At 36.2% G+C, this 22,115-nt stretch overlaps 1 protein-coding gene across 1 annotated transcript in view; it reads right to left on the bottom strand.

Annotated features, from left to right (window-relative positions):
• Positions 1-22,115, bottom strand: part of SEPTIN7 (septin 7) — an 82,361-nt gene that overhangs the window by 4,457 nt on the left and 55,789 nt on the right. The window contains exons 4-10 of the mRNA XM_054814643.1: positions 16,961-17,061; positions 16,214-16,348; positions 12,353-12,470; positions 10,436-10,528; positions 9,156-9,252; positions 6,971-7,022; positions 6,599-6,724 (exon numbers count right to left, since the gene is read on the bottom strand). Of these exons, the coding sequence (XP_054670618.1) occupies positions 6,599-6,724; positions 6,971-7,022; positions 9,156-9,252; positions 10,436-10,528; positions 12,353-12,470; positions 16,214-16,348; positions 16,961-17,061 (722 nt within the window). The remainder of the gene's footprint in view (positions 1-6,598; positions 6,725-6,970; positions 7,023-9,155; positions 9,253-10,435; positions 10,529-12,352; positions 12,471-16,213; positions 16,349-16,960; positions 17,062-22,115) is intronic.

Genomic DNA, 22,115 nt, shown 5'->3' with positions numbered 1-22,115 from the left:
TGTATAAAAATAATGTACATTATTTTTAATTTTTCTATACACTTTATGGTAACTACTTCCCTGGATTCTACTGAATTTTTCAAGCTGTACAAGCCTGCTATCCATGTATGGTGAGACAGGTTTTAAATAGTGAGTTTCACATTAAATATCCAATAATACAGGATGATTTTGATCTGGTGATGATTGCTACATACAGTCTTGTAAGACTTTTCTGCTGTTCAACAAAGAGCAATCAAAACAAATCACTGGCCTCTTGTTTCAGTACGTACGGCTTAAAATCACAAAGTGTTAACTATCGTGTTGGTAAAAATGAAGAACTGAATATATTTGGAATTGTTACAATCAGCCAGCAGAGGATATCTGCTGTAATGTATGCAAAAGTCACTCAGATCAGCAAATTGTAAAATAGAGGTGGCAAGCCTAAGCCCTATCAAAAATAAATTTTTTGTTTTCATTTCTTAAAAAAACCCACAAAAAACCAAAAAACTCCATTCTGATTCAAATCATGCAGAAAAAGCATTCTAAAAGGAGAAAAGAACTGACTATCTCTCAGTGATGACTGAAACATAATTAGCAATGTCTATTTTGATTCAGAATTTGCCACTCATTCTTAAAGGAATGGTGGTTACATATCAAACATAGTTAAGATCTGGTTTGACTATTAATTTTATCTTTCCTGTTTGCCCATTTTCACTAACTAACCATACAGTGAAAGTAATCAGTCATATGAACTCAAGACCATATGAACTTTTTCCTCAAATACCAGTACTTTAAAGGTGACAAATGGTGGGGGGCAAGAAGGAAGAAAATGGCATTTCAATTAAAAAACAAAAAAATTGAATCTGAACTAATAGTTGCAAAGCTTAGACTGCTGAGTAAAGTGCTGTATAATATATGGAACTGAAACTGATCCTCAGTCTAATGTTTACCTTAGCCCTTCAAAAGGCCAACTGCTAGCAACTTTTGTCAAGGGGGAAAAAAAAAAAGTTAAACACAGGTGAAGTACAATAATACACAAAAATAAGAAGAAAATGAAGGAAGATGTGAGTAACAGTACTTGAGGCACCTAACCAGCTATCAAAACAAGACTATTTTCTTGTTGTTACCTTTTAGAAGTGTAAAGTTCTCAAATGTATCTGCTCTTCAAAAATTAACCTAGGAAGTAGATCTGAATACTGAGGAAGCATTGCTGCAGTTTCTACAGACTTGAAAGAGGAGCAGAACCATCCTTCTATTGACAACCTATTAATATAATAGGGTTGTCATGCAAGCTGTATTTGAGAAAGTAAAATCAGTCTGCACAGAAAATTTGATAAACTAACAAGTGAGCATTTACAGATGAGAGCTTTACAACATAGGTCACAACTGGTTTTGTTAGGTCTTAACTATGTGATGTGGATAAAAGCACATCACCCTGTATTTCAGGATAAAACTATACAAGGGACTTGAATAAAAAAAAGAGCTGAAGGAAAGAAAAAAACGCAAGCCACTAAAAGATGTAAAACATTTAACTGATTTAACTGGATGTATGTTAAAACAGCCCTCTAAGTTAATCTGCAAAAATTAAAAATTATTCTAGATATGTGCAAAGTGGAACCTCTGCGAGCCAGTAATAAGATAAAACCATGGTCAGAAGAGATTAAAGTAACTAATTCCCCAATCCAATGAAGAGTTGTAAATTTACAGATAAGCATGACATTTCCACTAATTCTTTATAAGCATCTATATAAAGATAATGGAGCTATGGATAGAAACTGGGGGAATTTCATAATTTATCCACTTCTACTCATTATTGAAATTTGACCAAATTTGTCTTGAGGCTTAGCCGAAAAGTTTCTAAAGAGGATAGTTTTTTACAGATATATTTGTCACTGAAAGTATTTATATATTCCTAGAAGTTTACATTAGAACAGGTTTAGAACCAAAAAAAGAGACTGCTAGGGGAAAAAAAAAAAAACAATGCCAAGAGCGGGAGAACAGGAAATTGTTTTAAATTTGAAACATTAAACAGTGAAACCCTTTTTATGTTTATAAAATTTTTGTCTTTAAGTTTTTTGGAAAAATTTAAATGACCACTTACATGCCTTCAACTGTGTCAAATCTAAAAAACAAAAAATACAGAGGCTTAGCTTAACATGCTTAAATAAAACCACAAAACCAAAAAGCAGTAATTAAAAAAGTAAATGCATTATTAATAGATTCCTAAAGCTAATTATGTGCTCCCCCAAAAGCAATTTTTTCACAGTAAAAGGAAAGACTGTTAGTTAAAGCCTGTTATATTTATTTCAAATTCAGTTAGTAAATCACTACACCATTGAAATATTAATGCAGGTTTGATGTGCACATACTTTCAGGAGTAGTTTCCCTAGAATATGCATGGTTTTAAAGCGATTTTAAGTATTTTAGTGACATGAACAACCACTTGCTCTAAACAATTTTTCAGAAACCAATGCTGTATCGAGGCTTATCTGTTCATTTAAAAATTGTCACCTAGTAAAGGACATTCTATTAAAAGCCCGTGAATGTTCATCATGTGCTCCAAAAAGAGCACTTGGCTTCCATGGCCAGCAGAGGTCTCACCGGCGGCTGAGCTCAGCTCTGAAGAAGGCTGGGCTGCAGTGTCACCTCCCCAGAGCAGGATGCTTAACCCGAGCATGCCTTGTGTTAGCACTTCGCTAATACTACAGGAAGGGGGGGGGGAAAGTCTGAAAACAAGATTATGATGTTAAGTCTCACCATGTAGTAAGATGGGCTTAATAACATTACAACTATTTCACAGAATTCGCTGAGAATATAGGCAAAAGGAGTTAGAAGTAGTCTAAGTTTAAGGAGTTAGAAGGACCTCTATGCATTGTGTATTTTGTTACCCTGTGTGACAGGTTATTGAACAGATCAGCAGATGGATAAGGCTCATCTTTACAGTGTACAGTATGACTTTCAATTAAAAAAGGTTTTACTTTTAAACTCACTGAAGATATCAGCTTCATAGAGCAAACGGAAAAGATCTCTCAGATTAAAAATTTTAAGTTTCAGACAAAATGTCAATTTTCGTACATGTCACATAGTACACGTGTGAAATTACAATTACCGCACAGTTTGAAGAGACAAGTTATATGTATATGTGAAAATTACCCTTGACATTTTATTTTATTTTTGTAATGGATGGGATGATGTCGAAAGTTTGAAGAAATGAGACACCAAACCTAAAACAAAAAAACCCTACATAATCACAGAAAATACATGCTTTGGATTGCTCTTAGTTACAAGAGTTACTTGTAGAACAGTCAGTTCAAGTTTCACTAAATCACAGCAGACAAATCAGAGATAAAATTATCAACTGGACACAAGAAACTGCTTCAATTCATCTGCACAGTATTATTAAAACTTGTAGCACGTACTTCTATTTGTATTCACGTTTGCATTCTTGTTCAAAGAAATACATTAACAGTTGCATGAAAAACAAAGATCTGCTAAGACCATAAAAATACAGCAGTTTTAAAGGTACAAAAGGTCAATCAAGTCTCCAACAGCTGCCAGTAGGAGATACTTCTGGAAAAGTACAAGAACCACTGCATTGTACATCTCCTCTTGCATGTACCCTTCCCAGCCTACAAAAGAACAGCAGCTTAGGAGTTTCCAGAGCCAGAGGTTGTATCTGTGTTTAACAGTATGCTTGTAATACCACCAGATAGCATCAGAGCACGTCTCCGTTCTCATATAGAGATACAGGATCTGTCTCCCATGAAAGAATCAGATTTCCAGAGGACAAGTCAAATATTGCTCCATTTTGAGACACAGATACTTCTTTCAAAAGGCAAGAGAAGCATAAAATTCCTAAGGGGATGCATAGATAAACTGTTAATATCTGTTCTTCCCTCTTTCAATTAATTTCCAGTAAGACACATGGTTATTAGGAAAATTCCTTCTATGATGCTCCTACTATGCTAGATTCAAAAGTAAAAAACACACTGAAGCCAAAAAAGCATGTTAAAGCTTAAAAAAAAATGCTGCAACTCAACACATGGATAAGGTAACAAGACAAGAATAGCATCAGCTGCTTAATAACCAGTATATGCATTCAAGAATTTTATTTATTAAGTCGCCCTATGTTCAGAGGAACAAACTCTAAGGAAAGGTTCAAAATATTTCTTAGAAGTTTGCAATGGATTTTGCCATCTTTCAGATGGCTGAATCAAGCAAACTGTGATAATTTATTTATTCTCTTGAAAGAAAGAAAACCTGATAGCTACGAGCATCATTTGTATTTATTCGTTTCTGAGCTGCAGTACTGCAGTGTTCTAAGTGACAGATTTCTTATGGAGAAAATTGTTCTAAAAGGCATGTTTACCTAGAAATATTCAGGTGGGACAGTAGAGTGACCCGAGATGGCAGGAGATGCAAAAATAAGCATGCATCAGAAAGCAGAGTAATTCCTTAGAATACTTCTAGTAATTCCTTCTTAGAATAAATTCTAGCTAAAAAGGAAATCTCAGCAATGCTATCAGCAACTGACTGGGGCCAGGAGGGTGAGGGGGAAGGAGGATGAATGAATGACACAAAAAGTTTTGAAACCTTTTGGTAGATGCATTTATACAAAAACGCATCTTGTTATGTTTGCAATATGGGAATAAAAATTTAAAAAAAATTGTGTTATTCTTTTTAAGAATGCAGAATAACAAATCCTTACTTGAATTAGGTACAGACTAAGCCTGTAGGTGCAGACTAACACAAATCTAAGCAGGCACAAAACAAAGTGGTGAAAGTGTTATCACTAAAATTAAGGTTTTTCTGAATCTAAGGAAAACATATGAAGATTTGAAAAGGGATAAAAATAGTATTAAAAACCACAAAAAAATAAAATCAAAACAACTTCCTCTAGTATCCAAAATTACAATGAAAAAGTTTCATTTTTCAGTACAGTAACAGCAAGTAACTGTACTGTAAAAAGTATAGTAATAGCAAGTCAGAAGTCCTGAAGGAAATGCAGAATTTTCTATTCTGCACTACTATTAATACACTATCACCACAGTAAAGAGAAAGTTGGCTCAGGTTCTTGCGCTCAAGCACTTTTTCTTCTCTGATGTGCCCACCTGCACTGTTTTGTTCTCAAATGTGCAAACTACCCGACACGTCCCCCATCCCAATTTTTCCACACTACCTCATTTACTAATTTTAGTTCTTAAAACTCTTCTCCTCTCTACCAACAAGCCTGTACTGAGTACAAGTGTAGCTTGAGAAATATTTCTAATATACTTGCTATACGCATTCAGAAGCCTTGAGATGCGAGTCACTGATAACGTGATGGCAAAAAACACGACAGTGAGAAGTAACCACTGTTATGGATACACTTATTTGAAGATTATTCTTTTTAAGGCTTGACCTCACCACAAACTTTACCTAAATTTAATTACACATTTGAAGAGTTGATATAACTGACATATACTATTATATTTTTTGTCAATGCTGGCTCACACTAGATGAAACTAAATCATGTCCACTTAAATTATTCCCTCATAGCCACTTTCAAAGCATTAAGACAGTGTAGAGTAGACACTCCTTTAGTGAAAAATGGCTTTGTAGCTGTTATATGGATTAAAATAGCAGATACTTCCATCTAATTTCAGTGACTTTTTTCAGGAAGAAGAGGTATAATTTGGCATGTCATTAGCCAAACAGAATACTACCCTATATTTTACTTGAGAAATTTGTATTTAAATATAGTACAAATGAAAAAAAAAAGTATCACTAATTACTAATTATTTAATCACTACTTGTTGTTTATACAGTTGACACATGTAGAGCAGGAAAAATATTTAAGAGCATTGCTATTCCCAAATAGCATTATAAAATGAAAAATACAGTAGAGCCTACTTTTAAATCTTCCAATAATTTCATCAGGTTGGCAAACAGCTTGCTGTCAAAGGTAATTAAAATGACATACTAGGGTTAAAAAAAAAACAAAACAAACAAAACCCACAACCACCCAAAAACCAGCAACAACAAAACCCTGGATTGCAACTCTCCTCTCACAAAAGATAAAGATGTTGCAATAATTTCCCTGCCATGACAAGGAACCCGAGAAGTAGCCAGGGCAGCATTTCAAAGATGACAATAGTGGATCTGGATTTTCAAAGTTTCTAAACAAATATTAACCCGTTCTTCTCAAAAACATCCCTGACACTGAGTATTAGGCATTCATAGCAAAAGAGCCAATAATTCCAAAAGTAGTATATATACCAAAATAGAAACACTAACACACAAAAACTTTGCAATAAGTACCAGTAAAATAAAACTTATAAACAGAAATAGTAAATGTAATGATTCTCTTCAGAATTGAATCTAACTAAAATCCAGTTAACATGTTCAGATAAACTAGTGTAAACTTTAGTGAAATAGAAAAAAACCCCCAAACCAAACCACAAGTAAACCAGAAATACAGTGTTCAGACCAGAACACAGTGTAGAGGCGACTGAAGGATAAATACAAACAACCCCCCCCCGCAAAGCCCCAAACCAAAAATCCCACCAAACACAAAATCAAACAACCAAAAAAAAAGGCAAAAAGATTAGAGTACAATACAACCTTAACAAGAACTTACTTTGTTAGCTGCCCTTTATTTTTGTTGTTGTCAACACCGTTGTATGTAACAGCTGCCAGTTTTCTGCTTCTGTAATTCTCATAATGTACATTGTTAGTGACATCCTTCAGGTCCTGCATATGAGTTCTGTCAATAAGTGGAATTTATCAGTTTAGTGTACAATACAAAATACTATCTGAAAAATCAGTCTATGTTCATTTTGCAAATTGACTTAAATTATATCCCTGCATTACTGTCCCATTCCTCACAGTGTTGTCATTCTTCCATTTAAGTTAGAGCTGTCAAGACAGTTCAAGTCCTTCTTCTCCAATATATGACTTTCCAATCTCTCAGACATACTAGAAAATTTAATGTTACCTGTAAGTTACTTACCTTATCAACATGTTCCTCAGAATTGTGAAGTCACAGTGTTCACCGTTTTCAACTACAGAAAGAGGTAAATTTTTTCTTGAGACGCCAACCAAAATATGTGCATTACACAGAGATAAGGCTTTTAGATGTCACCCATATCCTACGTTCATTCCAACAAGAGATGACTTTCAGCCTTTCCTTACTCAGCATTATGTGCATTAACAGTAGGAGAGCATTAACAATAGAATTGTATCAATATATCTTACCAGCAAAGTTCCTATGCTCCCCTAAGCCGTATGGACAAACTGTACTCCGAGTCAGTATAGCAGAATAAGCTACCACACCAGCAACATAGTTTTGCCATTTAAAGTAACTTTATGATCCTTTGGAGGCCCTGCCAGCACAGTTGTATAATTAAGAACCAGACACTAACTGAAAACCTCAGTCTAGATTCAGCAAGATCCAAAATCTTTAGAAGACAGACTTAACATAATCTATTTCTCCCTGAGTTGCAGAAGTCTTCATTTTAATTTTAATGTGGATTTAGTTCTTTATCAACAAAGCAAAGGAAGGTCGCATATTTAGTTTGATGCACCTGCCTACAGACCAAAAGAGAGGGTTAGCAGCTGTCATTAGATACCACTTATTCCAGCTGTGCCCATCATCCCATCACTGTAGAAGAGGCTGATGCTGTGAGTGGCATTTCCCTGATAAGATAATGAAATGACACTGGAGAAAAATGCACACCTCAGAACCCCCTGGTGTGCAGAGAGAGATGGCAACACACAAAACTCTTAACGCACACAAAAGAAAGGCGCGAGGCAGGTTGCAATGTGCCCCTGAAGTAAAGACAGACATTTTCATGGGAAGGAGGAAGAAAAACAGGATGAAGGAATTAAAATAACCCAAGTAAGTTCAGTGAATACAGAAAAATGAAGCATATAGCTTCTTTGTGCGTTCGTCTTGTATCTGTACTCCTGCACTATTTTATTCCATCGTTTTATACAAACTGGTAAGTTCCGCTCTGATAGTACATGAAGTCCTGGTCTCAAAAAAACATCATCTTCGAGTATTTTGTCCTTAGCTGACAGACTCAAAGCCACTTAAAGAGGTTCCTTTTAGTTAGGCTAGTTCTTCCCTTCCAAAAGTTGTACAATCACATGAGTCTGAAACATTTATGAAGTTTGTTTTAAAGCAAAGAAAAGCAGCACTCCTCTGTACATCTCCAAACACTAACGCAAGAGCCTTAAAACAAAGCTTGATCCTCTCTGGTGCAGCTGGTTTTTCCTTTCTGCCAAACCTCATTTCCTGCCAGACACACACTTCAAAGTGCTACAGCATTTCTCTTTAAATTATTAGTCCATACTCTGCTTGTTGGTTGGTGGGGGTTTTTGTCTATTTTATACTGCATCAAATTTATAGTCCATTGCCCTTGGAAGGCAGAAATAGTGAGAAAAACCCCAAAACTCTTTATTCAATACATGCACACAACAAGGAAAAAGGTCAATGATCATAGAAAAATAGTTTAATAGTGATTGTTTCACTATACAGCATGGTGCAAGCTTTATTTTTCCTGTGCCTTTTGAAATAAGTGAACAGTATTAAAGCACAAGCAATGGTTGCCAAGAAGAACATGCAGTTATCTTCAAGCCTTTATAACAGCAGAAAATGTTTTAAATGAACCAAAAAAAAAAAAAAAAAGAAAAAAAAAGGGGAACTATCAAAAGTATTCAATTCATTACCAGTTACCTTCCTGTTGCTACATCCCAGCAATTAAGACTTAGATATTTTTTGGGGAAAAAAAAAATTCTTCCAGAAACTTTAAGTTGAATTTATGCTAGTCAAGCTGATCAAATTAACATTTATAATGTGAATACTCTAGCAAGTAGCATTTAAGAAATACATATATTTTTTTATATGAAGAAAATTAAAATAACACTAGCAAGCAGTTGTAATTTAAGCCTCATCATCAACTGCAGTAAATTACTACAGATTTTACAATTCCTCAGTGAAGCTTCAACAGGAATCTGCTTACAAAGTTACATGTTGCTGGACCTTTACCTTGTTCCAAGACTTTCTGAATAACAGAATGGTATATTCAATAAATGTCCAGACCAAAGCACATTCAAATTAAGCAATTCAAACATTTCAAATACAGATTGTCTAGTAAGTTTTAAATGGATAAAAAATCATTAGAAATCCTTACCTTCTGCAACACCCCATGGGTACTGCCTTCCTCTAACTCTCTTGCCATTGACTTCAATGATCGTATTACTACCTACCACAGCAAGAGGTAAACGGTCCTACAAGACAAAGTATTACTTTAAAAAACAAAACTTCTACTGTCGAATGATACTGAAAGCATGCCCGTGTATAAACTTGATGTAAGCTAGTTTGATGCTATAACACTGCAATGCAGCTTACCCAAAGTGCAAGAACAGTCATGTTTACTGAACTTCTGTCTAGCTGCATGACATATATATACACACACACACCCCTTTTGAAATTCCTCACACTGTTGTATTCTGTAAATCTAGTTAAGGAACAGACATTACTGTTACTTAGTAAGCTAAGCAACAGGCAAACCATTTGCTATTTAATCAATTGCACAGTAATTATTTACCAATTCATATTCCCACTGGCTACAAAGCCTGTTACTTTTGACTGGATCTTGTACCCAGTTTTCAAAGGTTTGGTAAAGAGCTACTTCAAGTTTTTGTTTTCAGCTGTACTCTCCAGTGTAACAAGTAACAGAGGACAAGCTTCAAGTAGCTGAAAGGAACAGTGTACCAAAGCTAAGTATTTTGGACTTTTGTCCTAGCTTTTGTTCTGCTTTTCTCATTTAGGCTTACTCTCAGAATATCTTCCATTTGTGCTATTTGCGTTTACCTATCCTAGGTGATTCCCACAGTAACAAAAAAAATTAAAAGCTCTTGCAGGCTATTAAAATTACTGAACAAACAGAAACAAGGCTCAAGAAACATACACAAGATGGACTTGACATAAAAGAACAAACCAAAACCACAAGTAAACAAAGAAAATCCTTTCAACAGCTTGACAGCCCTTTTGATTTTCTTTAGTCATTCGTCTCCATTAAGGTCTCAGTATATCAATTAGTCAGACAGCTATTAAGTGTAATGCACGCACTCTGTGCCACTGCACACCTATGTCTGACAGACAAACCATGCCTCCTTCAAAGCTCAGAATCCAACATAATATGGTAGGTGGATAAAAGTCAAATAGGGGTGGAATAAAAAGAGAGTGATCTTTAAAGAGTTTATTAAATGAGCATGTGATCCACTGAATTTTAGCCATTAGAAGACTTAAGTCATCTAAGTGTCATTCATTGCCTCTGCTGAGGAACAGTTTTACATTTGATTTTTATCATCTAAACATTTTGGTGGGCTCTTCATTAATGACAAAAAGCTTCTCACTCTCTACCCTCCTTCCCATCAGTATGCAGTTTTTCAAAAGAAAACTATTTACCTTTATCTTTTTAACAATCTTATTTTCTTCTTCATCATCTGTTTCTGGAAATTCATATATTTTAATTTTGTGTTCTTGGATTTCTTTCATTATCTAAAAACAAAAATAAGTTTAGTTTGAGGAATTCATACTTTGTAGTAACTCTATTTCTTGCTGCAATCTGATTCTCCTTCCTTTTGTTTGATATATAAGATCCTTGCATATTAAGGTGACCAAGTTACATCACAAAATTTGTACATGTTTAACACCATCAGGTGACCCCACAGGATTATCAGCATGACCACCTCTCCTTAGCCAGGAGAAGACAGCATCAGAGCCAGAGCCCTCACAGCTAATGGAATACTACCCATCAATATAAGGCAGCAAGAATGAATGGCAGTTTCCTACAACTAGACAAACAGATTTACACTAATGGGAATTCTACCTGCACATGCAAAAACTAATACAATAGAGCTTAAATTCTCAGACTAGTGTCACAACTGAGACCCTTAAAAAAAAAAAAAAAGAGAAAGATTTGAATAGATAACTGCAGGCATGCTTCAGCCCTTTGAGTTCCCACAATAGGTACTGCTGTCACTCCTATTCTTTTCTGTTTCTAGCTCACCTGAGCATCAGTTGCTTGAAGCAGGATCACCTGCCTATTTTAATAGAGCTTGTGACTGACGGACTGACTCTAGCAGTTAGTTGTGTTGAAAAATATTTGCAAGCACTAATGAAAATTTAAGAATAACCAACAGCATCATCAAACATGAGACTGTACTGTTTTGGTGCTTGATTTGTCTGAAGGGTATTTTTAAAAACAAGCTGATTAGTTTTCCAGAATTTTAGAATGGAAAAATATAGACCATTTAGTTGACAGCCACACTGCAGAGCCCTGGGGAATATTTCTAGTTCATGGGTTTGCAATCTTAGAAGAACATTAAGTTCCCAATTCAAGCAAGTACTTATTTTCGAAGTTTGATTTGGGAAAGTTTCCCCTATTTAAAATCAACTCATTGATAAAGCTGCTTATATATCAAGAAATATTCTGTGTTCTACTGTTCCCCCCCGACCTTTATATCAAAAAAACCCCATGAAATGCAACCAAAACAGACTTCAGGTCTATAGTACCTTGCTTACATTTCTCCAAGGCACACAGTGTCCTTTAATTTTTCATCTTAAATCAAGAGTTTTGCACACAACACATCTTAATGCCAACTTATTTTCAAAACCTGTGTTCTTCTAAACTAGGACTGGACACAGTTCAATAAAACAAACTCATGCCTTGTCTTGTCCTGTTCCAGGTCCTCCTTATCCTCCCCATACAATACAGCAAAGCCTAAGTGTTCTACTCTGATCATGCAGTTGAAATAAAACATAAACCACTTCGAGACATTAATACCAAATTTATTCTACAAACACAAAGAAATTATATCAGTTCTATCAATGTTAGAATTATCTCACCATCTTTAAAATGTATTACCACAGCCCAAGACCGAACAACAGATATACTGATTCTCATCTAATACCTGAGGCATCTTTAATAAATGTAGTGCATCAAAACAAAAGTTAATACCACAATACAATCAATAGTACTGTAATACTGTTAAATACTTTTTTTTTTTAAACACACAACTTCTGTTAGGCAACTAAATCTTGAAAGCTCCCGTCCTCCCTTACTGATTTTTATCTCAGCACTGAATTATTTCACTTGCCAAGAATCATACTACACTTGAAACATCTTCCCCTGAGGATAGAAACACGATTATTTCACCAAGAAATATAATTAAATCTAGAGATATAAATTACTTAGCTTCACTGTCTCAAGTCATTGCTTCAGGGTTTAAACTTTGCATGTGAGAAGTTAAATCTCACCATTTCTGTAGGGACCAACTTACTAAATTATCCCATGTTGTAAATATTAACCTTTCAACTCACCTGTTTTTTAAATTGTTGGCATTCCTCGGGTGTAAGTGTGTCTGCTTTGGCAATAAGTGGAATGATATTCACTTTTTCATGCAGGCGCTTCATAAACTCTATATCCAAAGGCTTAAGTCTGAAAGACAGCATTAGACCTTTGCAATTTACATTAATTACACAAAAATGTACAAATGATTCAAGATTTGTCCTGACAACTACACTTAAGAAACGGATGAATGATGGATACTTGAATGAAATTCAAAAGGCTATCTGCAACTGCTATAGGAAATCCCCTAGAATTGTATAATACCAGAGGAATAGGTCATAAGTTAAACATTATTAGTAGGCATGAGGCTTCAACTAGTGGTAATTACACTCATTTAAGCAAGTGATAAGAACTCTCCTACGAAGGTTGTAAAGCCTGTATCATCAGCTGGAAGACAGTCCCAGTTAAAGCCTGACTGGTAAAGAGTTCACAGTAGTGAATCATGCCCTGTTCACATACCCAGCTTCAGCCTCTGAAAGTCATGCTTATTTGTATGCTTCTTCCTGAGAGAGGGCTGTGAGATGTTTTTATACATTAGATTGCTGAAGGCAGTTAACTCTGTGGCCTGTGTACAAATGAAGTAGAAATATCTCATGTTTCAGTTGCTATGTATAACAAAAAGACCATTATGAAAGTGGATGACAATGACATAAAAACTCAAACAGCCACCATGTGGGTATATAAAACCATTGATGTGGGTCAAAGTGGTCAATATTTCCAGCTTGCTAAAGTAAGGCCACAGAGGTTTTGATGCATTAATGTGACTGAATTATAGCAAGTTTAGTCAGGCTTAAAGGATTTAAAAAGATTATTTCTCATATAAAATAAATTAGGATTAGGAACATTAAAACCAGATTCATTTGGTATTCAAATTTAGCTTTTTCCCCAAACCATATATAAAGAATATAAAAGAATAAAGAAAGTGTTAAAGAACACATACTTAACTTCGTTTTAACATTTTCTACCTGCCACTGAGTTTTTCTGCTTTTAAACGTTTCCATTAATGCACGTCTAGATTTAGAGCACTGGTTTGGCTATCCATTCACCTTAACATGCTTTCTTCCCTCTCCTCGCTTCAAGAAGTTGCCTATAGGGCAACACCAGGTTAAAGGCCAGTTGTGCTGCTAATGACAACAGTGCTCACCTCAAGGTCTTGAGTTTACAGCGGAGACTGAAGCAGGAAGCCTTTACATAAAGATTCTAGAAGTGCAGAGAGAAGCTGCAATTCATTATCACCCCATTCACCTACCTGGAAGGCTCCCCCCACCCTTTTACTCTCTCCCCTTACCCCCAAACTAACACGTCAGTTCAGATGTTTGTGAGGGTAACAGCTAAAAATGGTAGGATGTGTTAAATCATAGAATCCTTTAGGCTGGAAAAGATCTTTAAGATCGAGTCCAACCATAAACCTAACACTGCAAAGTCCACCACTAAACCATGTCCCTAAGCACCACATCTACCTGTCTTTTAAATGCATCCAGGGTATTAAACACCACTTCCCTGGGCAGCCTGTTCCAATGCTTAATAACCCTTTCACAGTGAAGAAATTTTTCCTAATACCCAATCTAAACCTCCCCTGGTGCAACTTGAGGCTGTTTCCTCTTGTCCTATGACTTGTTACTTGGGAGAAGAGACCAACACCCACCTGGCTACAACCTCCTTTCAGGCAGTCGTAGAGAGTGCTACGGTTTCCCCTCAGCCTCCTTTTCTCCAGGCTAAACAACCCCAGTTCCCTCAGCCGCTCCTCATAAGACTTGTGCTCTAGACCCTTCACCAGCTTTGTTGCTCCTCTTTGGACATGCTCCAGCACCTCAACGTCCTTCTTGTAGTGAGGGGCCCAAAACTGAACACAGTACTCAAGGTGCGGCCTCACCAGAGCTGCGTACAGGGGGACAATCGCATCCATACTCCTGCTGGCCACATTATTGCTGATACAAGCCAGAATTCTGCTGGCCTTCTTGGCGACCTGGGCACACGGCTGGCTCATTCAGCCAGCTGTCAACCAACCCCCCAGGTCCTTTTCCGCTGGGCAGCTTTCCAGCCACTCTGCCCCAAGCCTGTAGCATGGGGTTGTTGTGACCCAAATATAAGGACCTAACCTGCAATTGGTTCGGTTGTTTTTCCTTTATAAATTGTAACAAGCTGGCTTTTACAAATTTATTAAGTCACAAGGACAAACAGAAGTAAGTCTACAAATGCTTTAATTCAGTGTAAATACATTCATGCATTAGGAGGAAACACTACACTACTCGATGGTTTACACATGCTGCTGTCTGCACAGGAAACATGAGCTAAGACTGCACCACCACAAAAACCAGGTAGGAAGCGAGCAATGTCCTTTTCAGAAAGGACAGCATCTTAAAAGAGGAAATGAATGCTAACAGCAGCACCAATTTCCTCTGTGCTCCATTAATTTCCTTAATTAGGTGACAATTCCAAGCACTTACTCCAGTAATTGAAAGATACTATGCAAACCTAGCTCAAGTTTACAGGTTTTTGCCCCCCTCAAGAATAACATGAAATACTTGTACAAGGAACATACTTCTCCAGCTTTTAGCCTCACAAATTTAGTGACCAAAACCTAATTTATCTGAAGCATACTTTTATTTTTTCTTACAAAAAAAACTGTACCTCCCATCGGTTTAGAAAGTTTTAATAGATAACAGGGGTGGTGGTGGGGGGGGGGAACAATGTTTTTTGAAGAATCTGAAAGTTATGCTCAAAAAAGATTGACTAACACAAGGAACAGATCATTTTCCCTTTATTTAAATGATGTTTTGATTTTGCACACTAGTAAAATAATATATACCAGGGACTCAAGTGTTGGCATTTAAAATTGACATGCATGTTAAGCAAAACTGACATTACAAACATGCATGCTGAACAACCAAAAATGTTAAAGCAAGTCTACATAAGAAACACTCTTCTCCGCCCCCGATATTTTTTTCCAAACTTGAGAACTCTCTCTAGTTCAAAATTATTAGAAACATTCCGATGCTAGCTACAGAAGCTGAGTGTAATAGTTGGCATTTTTCACTGCCTCATGAATATTTCTCAGAATTCCTTCATTACTCCTTTCAACAAGTTTTACTACTTTTGACCTGTACAATAGAATAGGCTGCTTATCTTCTCCCCCTTCTGGTTTTGGAGATATAACTTAAGTCTCTGACAAATTTGATCAGTTATAATGATAAAATGCTAAGCAACCAATTTCAGATATAGTCAATCTACATCGAATACACTCTAGAAACGCAGTTCTCTCTCTCTACCACTAGATAGAAGTCTGATCAAATTAAAAACTAAGCAGGGGTGGAAGATTGCATAATAATTGAAAAAAATCCAGAATGCCTATATTGGAATTGTCACTAGACAAAGGATTACACCCCAGGTGAATTAAAGCATCCTAGTAAGGATGCATAAAATTTCCCATCTTCAATTTATCATTAAAATCCAAGGAAGGGAGGAAGAGTGGACAGGAAAAATTCTGTTGCCTGAAGTGTGAACCAGTTTCTCCTAAACAGGAGTGTGTGAACAAAAGACATAGATCACAAATAGACCTGGCAATTGTGAACACCTGTCTATTTTTAATTGTTCTAATACTATTTTTCTTGTTATGCAATTAATGTGCAATCATGTTTTCTGGTGTTAACTTATTTCTTGTCTGACTTGTTGGTGTTTCACAAGCCAAAGTAAGCTCATCTTGAAATTAAGCATGGTCTGCAGGCCATTTAGAAAATCCTATTTGGAACTTTACATAACTAAGAATGCCAAATTTGGATATTTATCTGAGATAAAAGACAGAGAAAGGAAACATAAAACACACTTATACCAACCCATGTCCTGAAGGCGCAATGAAGTATAAACAACACTGCACTCTATTATCTGGCATCTGACGTCTGTTCACTCGAGATTCTGCGTTCAGGTAGTCCTCAAATTTACTGTCAATGTAGTCGATAACTGGCTGCCAACTGCAGAGGTTACATGAATAAAAACCTGTAAGTTGTATCATTTATGTAAAAAAGTATGTCTTTGCTAAGAAACAGATGTACACTATTTCCCCATGGCTTGCCTTTTTTTTTTTTTTTTTTTTTTTTTTTTTTTTTAAATTAAGAGACTTCAAGACAGCACATTTTAAGTGACCGGCTCCTCAACATACAACTGAGTTACATAGCTCTGAAGATACAATCTGTGAGTTCACTTAAAAACCTTTTCAAACACAATTACCTTCATTGTAATAGCATTAAATAGAACACTTCAGAACAGTAGCCAAAGGAGTACGCTTTACTGGTCACATCTCGTGACAGCACAGAGGTTGGTTCTGCGCGTTGCATGTGTGGATAAAGAGCCAAATGCTCCATTCACTTTAAAGAGAAAAGCTGATAGCATTTCAATCGAGGTATAAAAGTACTTGGAACTGCAGCAGTTAAAGTTTTCAGCTAGCTGAAAAGTTTAAAAGTGTTAATATTTTAACTGAAGATCAAAGTGTGCATTTAAAAAAAAAAAGTCAGAAGGTATTATCTCTCACACACACAAAATACAATTCAGAATTATTGTGGGAGAACATGCAAAGAATGTCTTACCAATTACTATTATCCACAGCATCTCCAAATCCTGGTGTGTCAACTATTGTGAGTAGTAACTGAACACCACCTTCTTTGATTAAAACTTTTGACTGTTCAACCTGTAAAATGAATAAGGTGAGATTAAATTTTTAGCAATTTCATCACCCATCTTAAACACTGGGAAAAGCATTCAATGAATAAAAAGTCTAAAAGAATTGCTAACTTTTCTGCTTCAGAGGGATAGTGAGTCCATGTTTTGCTTATAAAATCCTAATAATTTTATAATCATTAATTTTTTTTAAGGGGAAATAAAGGGGTCATAAATTAAAGTCAATGATAAGAGAACCCATCTGAGTATACAGAATATCTTAACGTTTTAACTCCTATTGAAACAGGAAAAACCCTAACCAACAATATTAATGCCAGTATATTTAAAAAAAAAAAACCCAAACATTCTGAGATATCCAGACATTCTGACAGACCAGGCATTATACTTGATGAAATTGTGAACTTTGGTTACTTCAAAGAAAATTGCACTTTTCGAAACTAATCCGCCCCCCCAAGCGCCTTAGACACCGCATTTCTAGTCCTGTATTTTTAACAATACATTTATTCTTCTGCTAGTATAATGCTTGGGGAAGGAATCACAGAGAAAGTGATGGTTTCCTATTATAAACAGATTGATATTGGAAGGGAATAAAATCTAGCTGCAATCTGCTGAGCTAGACCTCATGTGACCATAATGGATTGGTTCCTGCTAGCTCAGGTCACTGGTGGAAACCTGGCTCAGGAGGCAGCTGCACCAGCATACAGCATGATGCAAGATCTGGGCGTGGGAACGTGTGCCTCGAGTTGTGACCACCCATCTGCAGCACGGCTCAGTCAGCATGTCAAACAGATTAAGCATGTCATGACACAGAAAATTTAGGTTAAAGAGCAAATGGACTGCTACCCCCTTCTTTCTACTAATATCTCAGTAATTATTGATATTGCAGTGTCAGGTGAAAGCGCTGTACACCTGTCGTATCAGTCAGTTTGATCCAAAACAGTAAGAAATGACAAGCTCATGTTAGTGCGTTGGCTCTTTCCAGTTGCTCACACATTTAATCATAGTTTTTCCCCTGATATTAAGAAAATTTCTATTAAATTATTACTGACACCATCCTCTAGATATGGATTCAAGAAATCAACCATGTGAGTCATTCATTCAGAGCCACACACGAGTTGGCAGACATTGATGCCACCTTGTTGCTCATTGCTTGACGTTTCTTAAGCCTCCTGAACCCTAACTGGGAAAGAAAAGCAAGCTATATTTAACTAGATGAACACCTGCAAAAACATTCAGTAATGAGCTTTCAGAGAGAAGAGAAACTTGGATAATAAATCTTACCTGGATGGTCTCTTGACCAGCTCAAGATGTGAGAGAGATCGTATCAACACTGCTTAAGTGCTTGCACATCCCTAGTTATATAGATGAAAGACTCTCACAGCCACACCTGAACACTGTTGCAAACACTTTGCAATCACTGGTTATGTGATGCAATGCAAATTTACAAGCTAAATTAGCACCCTGCAGAAAGTCAAACTAAATACCTCTTGCACAAGGAAAACGATTCTAATTCAGAAAGGCATATACAGAAACACAAGAGACAGTAACTATCTGCAAAGAAAACTCCATATTTAAGCTCTGAGTGTGCAGTATACTATTTTTACCTACTCATCAGTAGGGATCCTATCTGAGCCAGATCAATCCCTTTCGCTGCTAGGTCTCAAAAAATTAATTCAGCTACACTATGGCCATCTACAGCATGCAGTCATCATGATCTGGTTCTTCACCCAACAAAAAGACCAAAAAAAAGCGTCAGTAAGGCAGCTTCATAAAACAAGACTCCCCAACACTGGGCTGCCTGGATGCTAGTTACAGAAGAATCCAGATTGGGGTGGACTTCAAGACCACCCAATTCAATTTCCTACTTGAGCAGGCCTTACCTTACTACAAGGTTAAGAAGGTTAAAAAAAAAATAATAATAAAAAAACCCCAACCCACACCCACCAGCCTAAGAGTCCCCGTTTCACTAACAGTATAACTCCTGTCCTTCCAAAAGTGTCAAGTCCAAAGCCATAAGAACCTAGGAATACATGCAGTGCTTTAAAAACTTATGTTTTAATTGTGGTGAATGTATTCCCCCCGCCCCGCCAAGAGTTCTATGGAGAAATTTTATTGCACACAATCAATGCCAGAACTCAAGAGAGTAATCCCCAGCCACAGAGTCAACTCAGCCAAGAGTTTACTACTCACAAGCTTTAGCACACAGGAGATTAACTTCTGATTCCTCACATTCTTTTTGCTATCTTGCATATGGTAACCACAGAGCCCTCCTATAACCAAGCTCTCTGCAAGTATAAGAAACCCATAACACTATCAAAATACTAGCGATGATAATGTGGAGAGCTGTACTTGTGCCAAGTGCTACAAGGTATCAGCTTTATTCTCCAGCACAAAAATTCCCAGCAAGAACCATTAAATTATTAAGCACTCACAGTGGAATGCTTTTACAAAAGAAGCAATTAATAAAACATTATCTTGAATGTGTGTTTATAACAAAGGAAAAGGAAGGTCAGGAGAGCCTCAGAAATGCCACGCCAAACATTTTTCCTGATTCTGTGTGCTTGTAAAATGTAAGTGTGGCTGAATTTTTGAAGTCACCTTCTGACAAATGGCCTGCAGTAACTGAATGTCTGCAGACAGTGCTAATACCTTACTGGGCGGTGAGGATTTAAATTTAGTCTTACTTTTCATAAATTCATGTAGGTATCTTGCTATCAGAGCAGGATTTTCAAAAGCCTACAGAACAAGAAACATTAGTTCACAAATTAAATGTCCTATGCTCATGTCATGGACAATCAGACCATATCTACCATATTATTGTAAGTGGTAGAGACTGCTGGTATGAGACAGTAGGTGAAGAACCTGCCATAAAGCCTCTATAAAACTGCATTTTTCTAACCTAAATGGATGTGTCCATATATGGTCAAAGGCACAGAAAGCAGCAACATCTGGAAAAGATCCAGAAAAATCACTGTGAACTAGTGTCATTCATAGTTAAGCATCCAACTGCATCCTATCATCTGATTTACAAGTATTCCCAAGGGATTCATGGAAAACATTAGTTCAAGTCTTGGAATTTAAAACTTTTAATAAAAAGTCGCCTCCAAACAGTCATTTTCCCATGCACTCCAGTCAGCTGGGTCACACGGGTCTCCTCGGCAGTTACTACACAGCATTCATGACTTGATGCTTCTTGCAGCTTGACTACTTTTAATGGATTAAACAAGCCTTTATCATATTCCATTTAAGACAGTCAAATAACGATCAAAGAAAACATATTTCATGCCCCATCATTTCTGAAGAAGTTTCCTTTGAATTCGTCTGACATCGTCATTTACTATTAACTGTTTTTCTGTGTTTTCCACAAAATTAATACAAAGGACCTGCCTCACAAAACAATTTCAAACTGCAATTGTTTTCAAGCCTAAACAACAGTGTGTATTGTATTTATCTATGTGAGACTCTCTTATACAATTCCTGATCGATAAGTTATTCCTACCATATAAGAGCAGGTGATTATTACCGCCAAGATTTTACGATGCTCTGGTAGTCTGTCTCATTTCTACCCTACAAAACTCTTTCTACAAAACACAGAATTTTCAAGGTTGTGGGAAGAAACAATTTTATCCTCACTTAGACATTGACACTGAAATAAGACAGTTTCAGTTTCCTTTTTAAAATGCTACACTTACTGATTTTTCATTCATCACAGCAAGTAACTGAAAGCAAAGCAATGTTGCACTACATGCATACTCAAACAAAAAAACCCCCAACTTATTAGATAAAGTAAACAATAGTTTCTAAGGGGGAAGGTGGTCTTTAAATATACTTTATTTCAATCATATCATTTGCTAAGTCATGATAGACCCAAATTTGCTACTGAAAATAGTTTTGGCTAGCTCTCAGCCACCCTCAGGCTTTAGCCCACACAGTGGAATTAGGAAAAAAATGCAATGGCTTTTCAGCCAGGGCTCTGTTCAAGCCTTTTTTTCAGCATTACATGTCTTCAAAAAAAAAAAAAAAAAAAAATTAAGTGACACTTCATGGAAAGTATGGGGGGTTTTCTTCAACCAATAAGTTAATAAAAATCAAACCACCTCTGAAGAACTCAAACGGTCACAATGAACAGATCATCTAATTTTGACACTTAATAGATGAGAGTACTTAACTCAGATTCCAAAAGCAACAGAGTTTTAGTTTTGTTTTTCTTACATTGATCCACCTTTAGCCAGGGTGGGACCTAGTTATCTTTGAAAGATGTCTTGTTATTTTTTTGTTAGTTTGTGTGTAAATTCTTCCTATGATTTTTTCCCAGTTTAAAAAAAAATTAAAAAATCTTCCAATGACAGGCAATCCAACCCACCGTTATTTAAACTATAATTCAATGAACATAACCTGAATTGGTTTAGCTTCAGCTAAACCAATATGTAATCAACAGTAATGAAATCACACTAAGTCTCTCTTGCAATTAAAAAGTCACCTTTGTACTCAGTTTTCCAACATTCACTGATTATTTCATTAATAAGTGTATTATACCAGAGCTTAACTATTTGTACACCTTTTCCATCGCACTTAACATCTCTTTGAAACGGGTACATAAATTCAACCCTTCTAATTCAAATAATGAACTAATGCCCCTGCTAACAAGCTTTCAAGTCCATGTTTGTCAGTCACTATCGTTTTACGTTAAACTGATAAAATACCCTAATAAACATGACCAAAGCTTAGAGAAATGTAAATATATTGTTAATCAAACTCAGCAAGTTCAAAAGCTTTCTTCCAAATAAAATAATTGATACTCTGCAACAAATGTATTGCCTATTAGTATTCAAGACTTTGATGTTGAGTTGACTAAATGACAAGCAATGTCATTTAACCTTCCTAGTATCAGCATAACTAACTTTTTCCCTGGTCTTCTGGTAATTATTCAGTGTTCTGAGATTGGATTTAAAAAACCAAAACAACACCTTACCCAAAACCTCAAACAAAAACAAACCAAAAACCCCACAAAACAATAAGGTCAGTGGACACAGCATTGGAGCATAGTTAATTGATTCCATTGAA

Source organism: Grus americana, chromosome 2 (genome assembly GCF_028858705.1).
Source record: "Grus americana isolate bGruAme1 chromosome 2, bGruAme1.mat, whole genome shotgun sequence".
Taxonomy (NCBI): Eukaryota; Metazoa; Chordata; class Aves; order Gruiformes; family Gruidae; genus Grus; species Grus americana.
The sequence above is the reverse complement of the archived record's forward strand: the minus strand, read 5'-3'. Positions and strand labels throughout refer to the sequence as shown.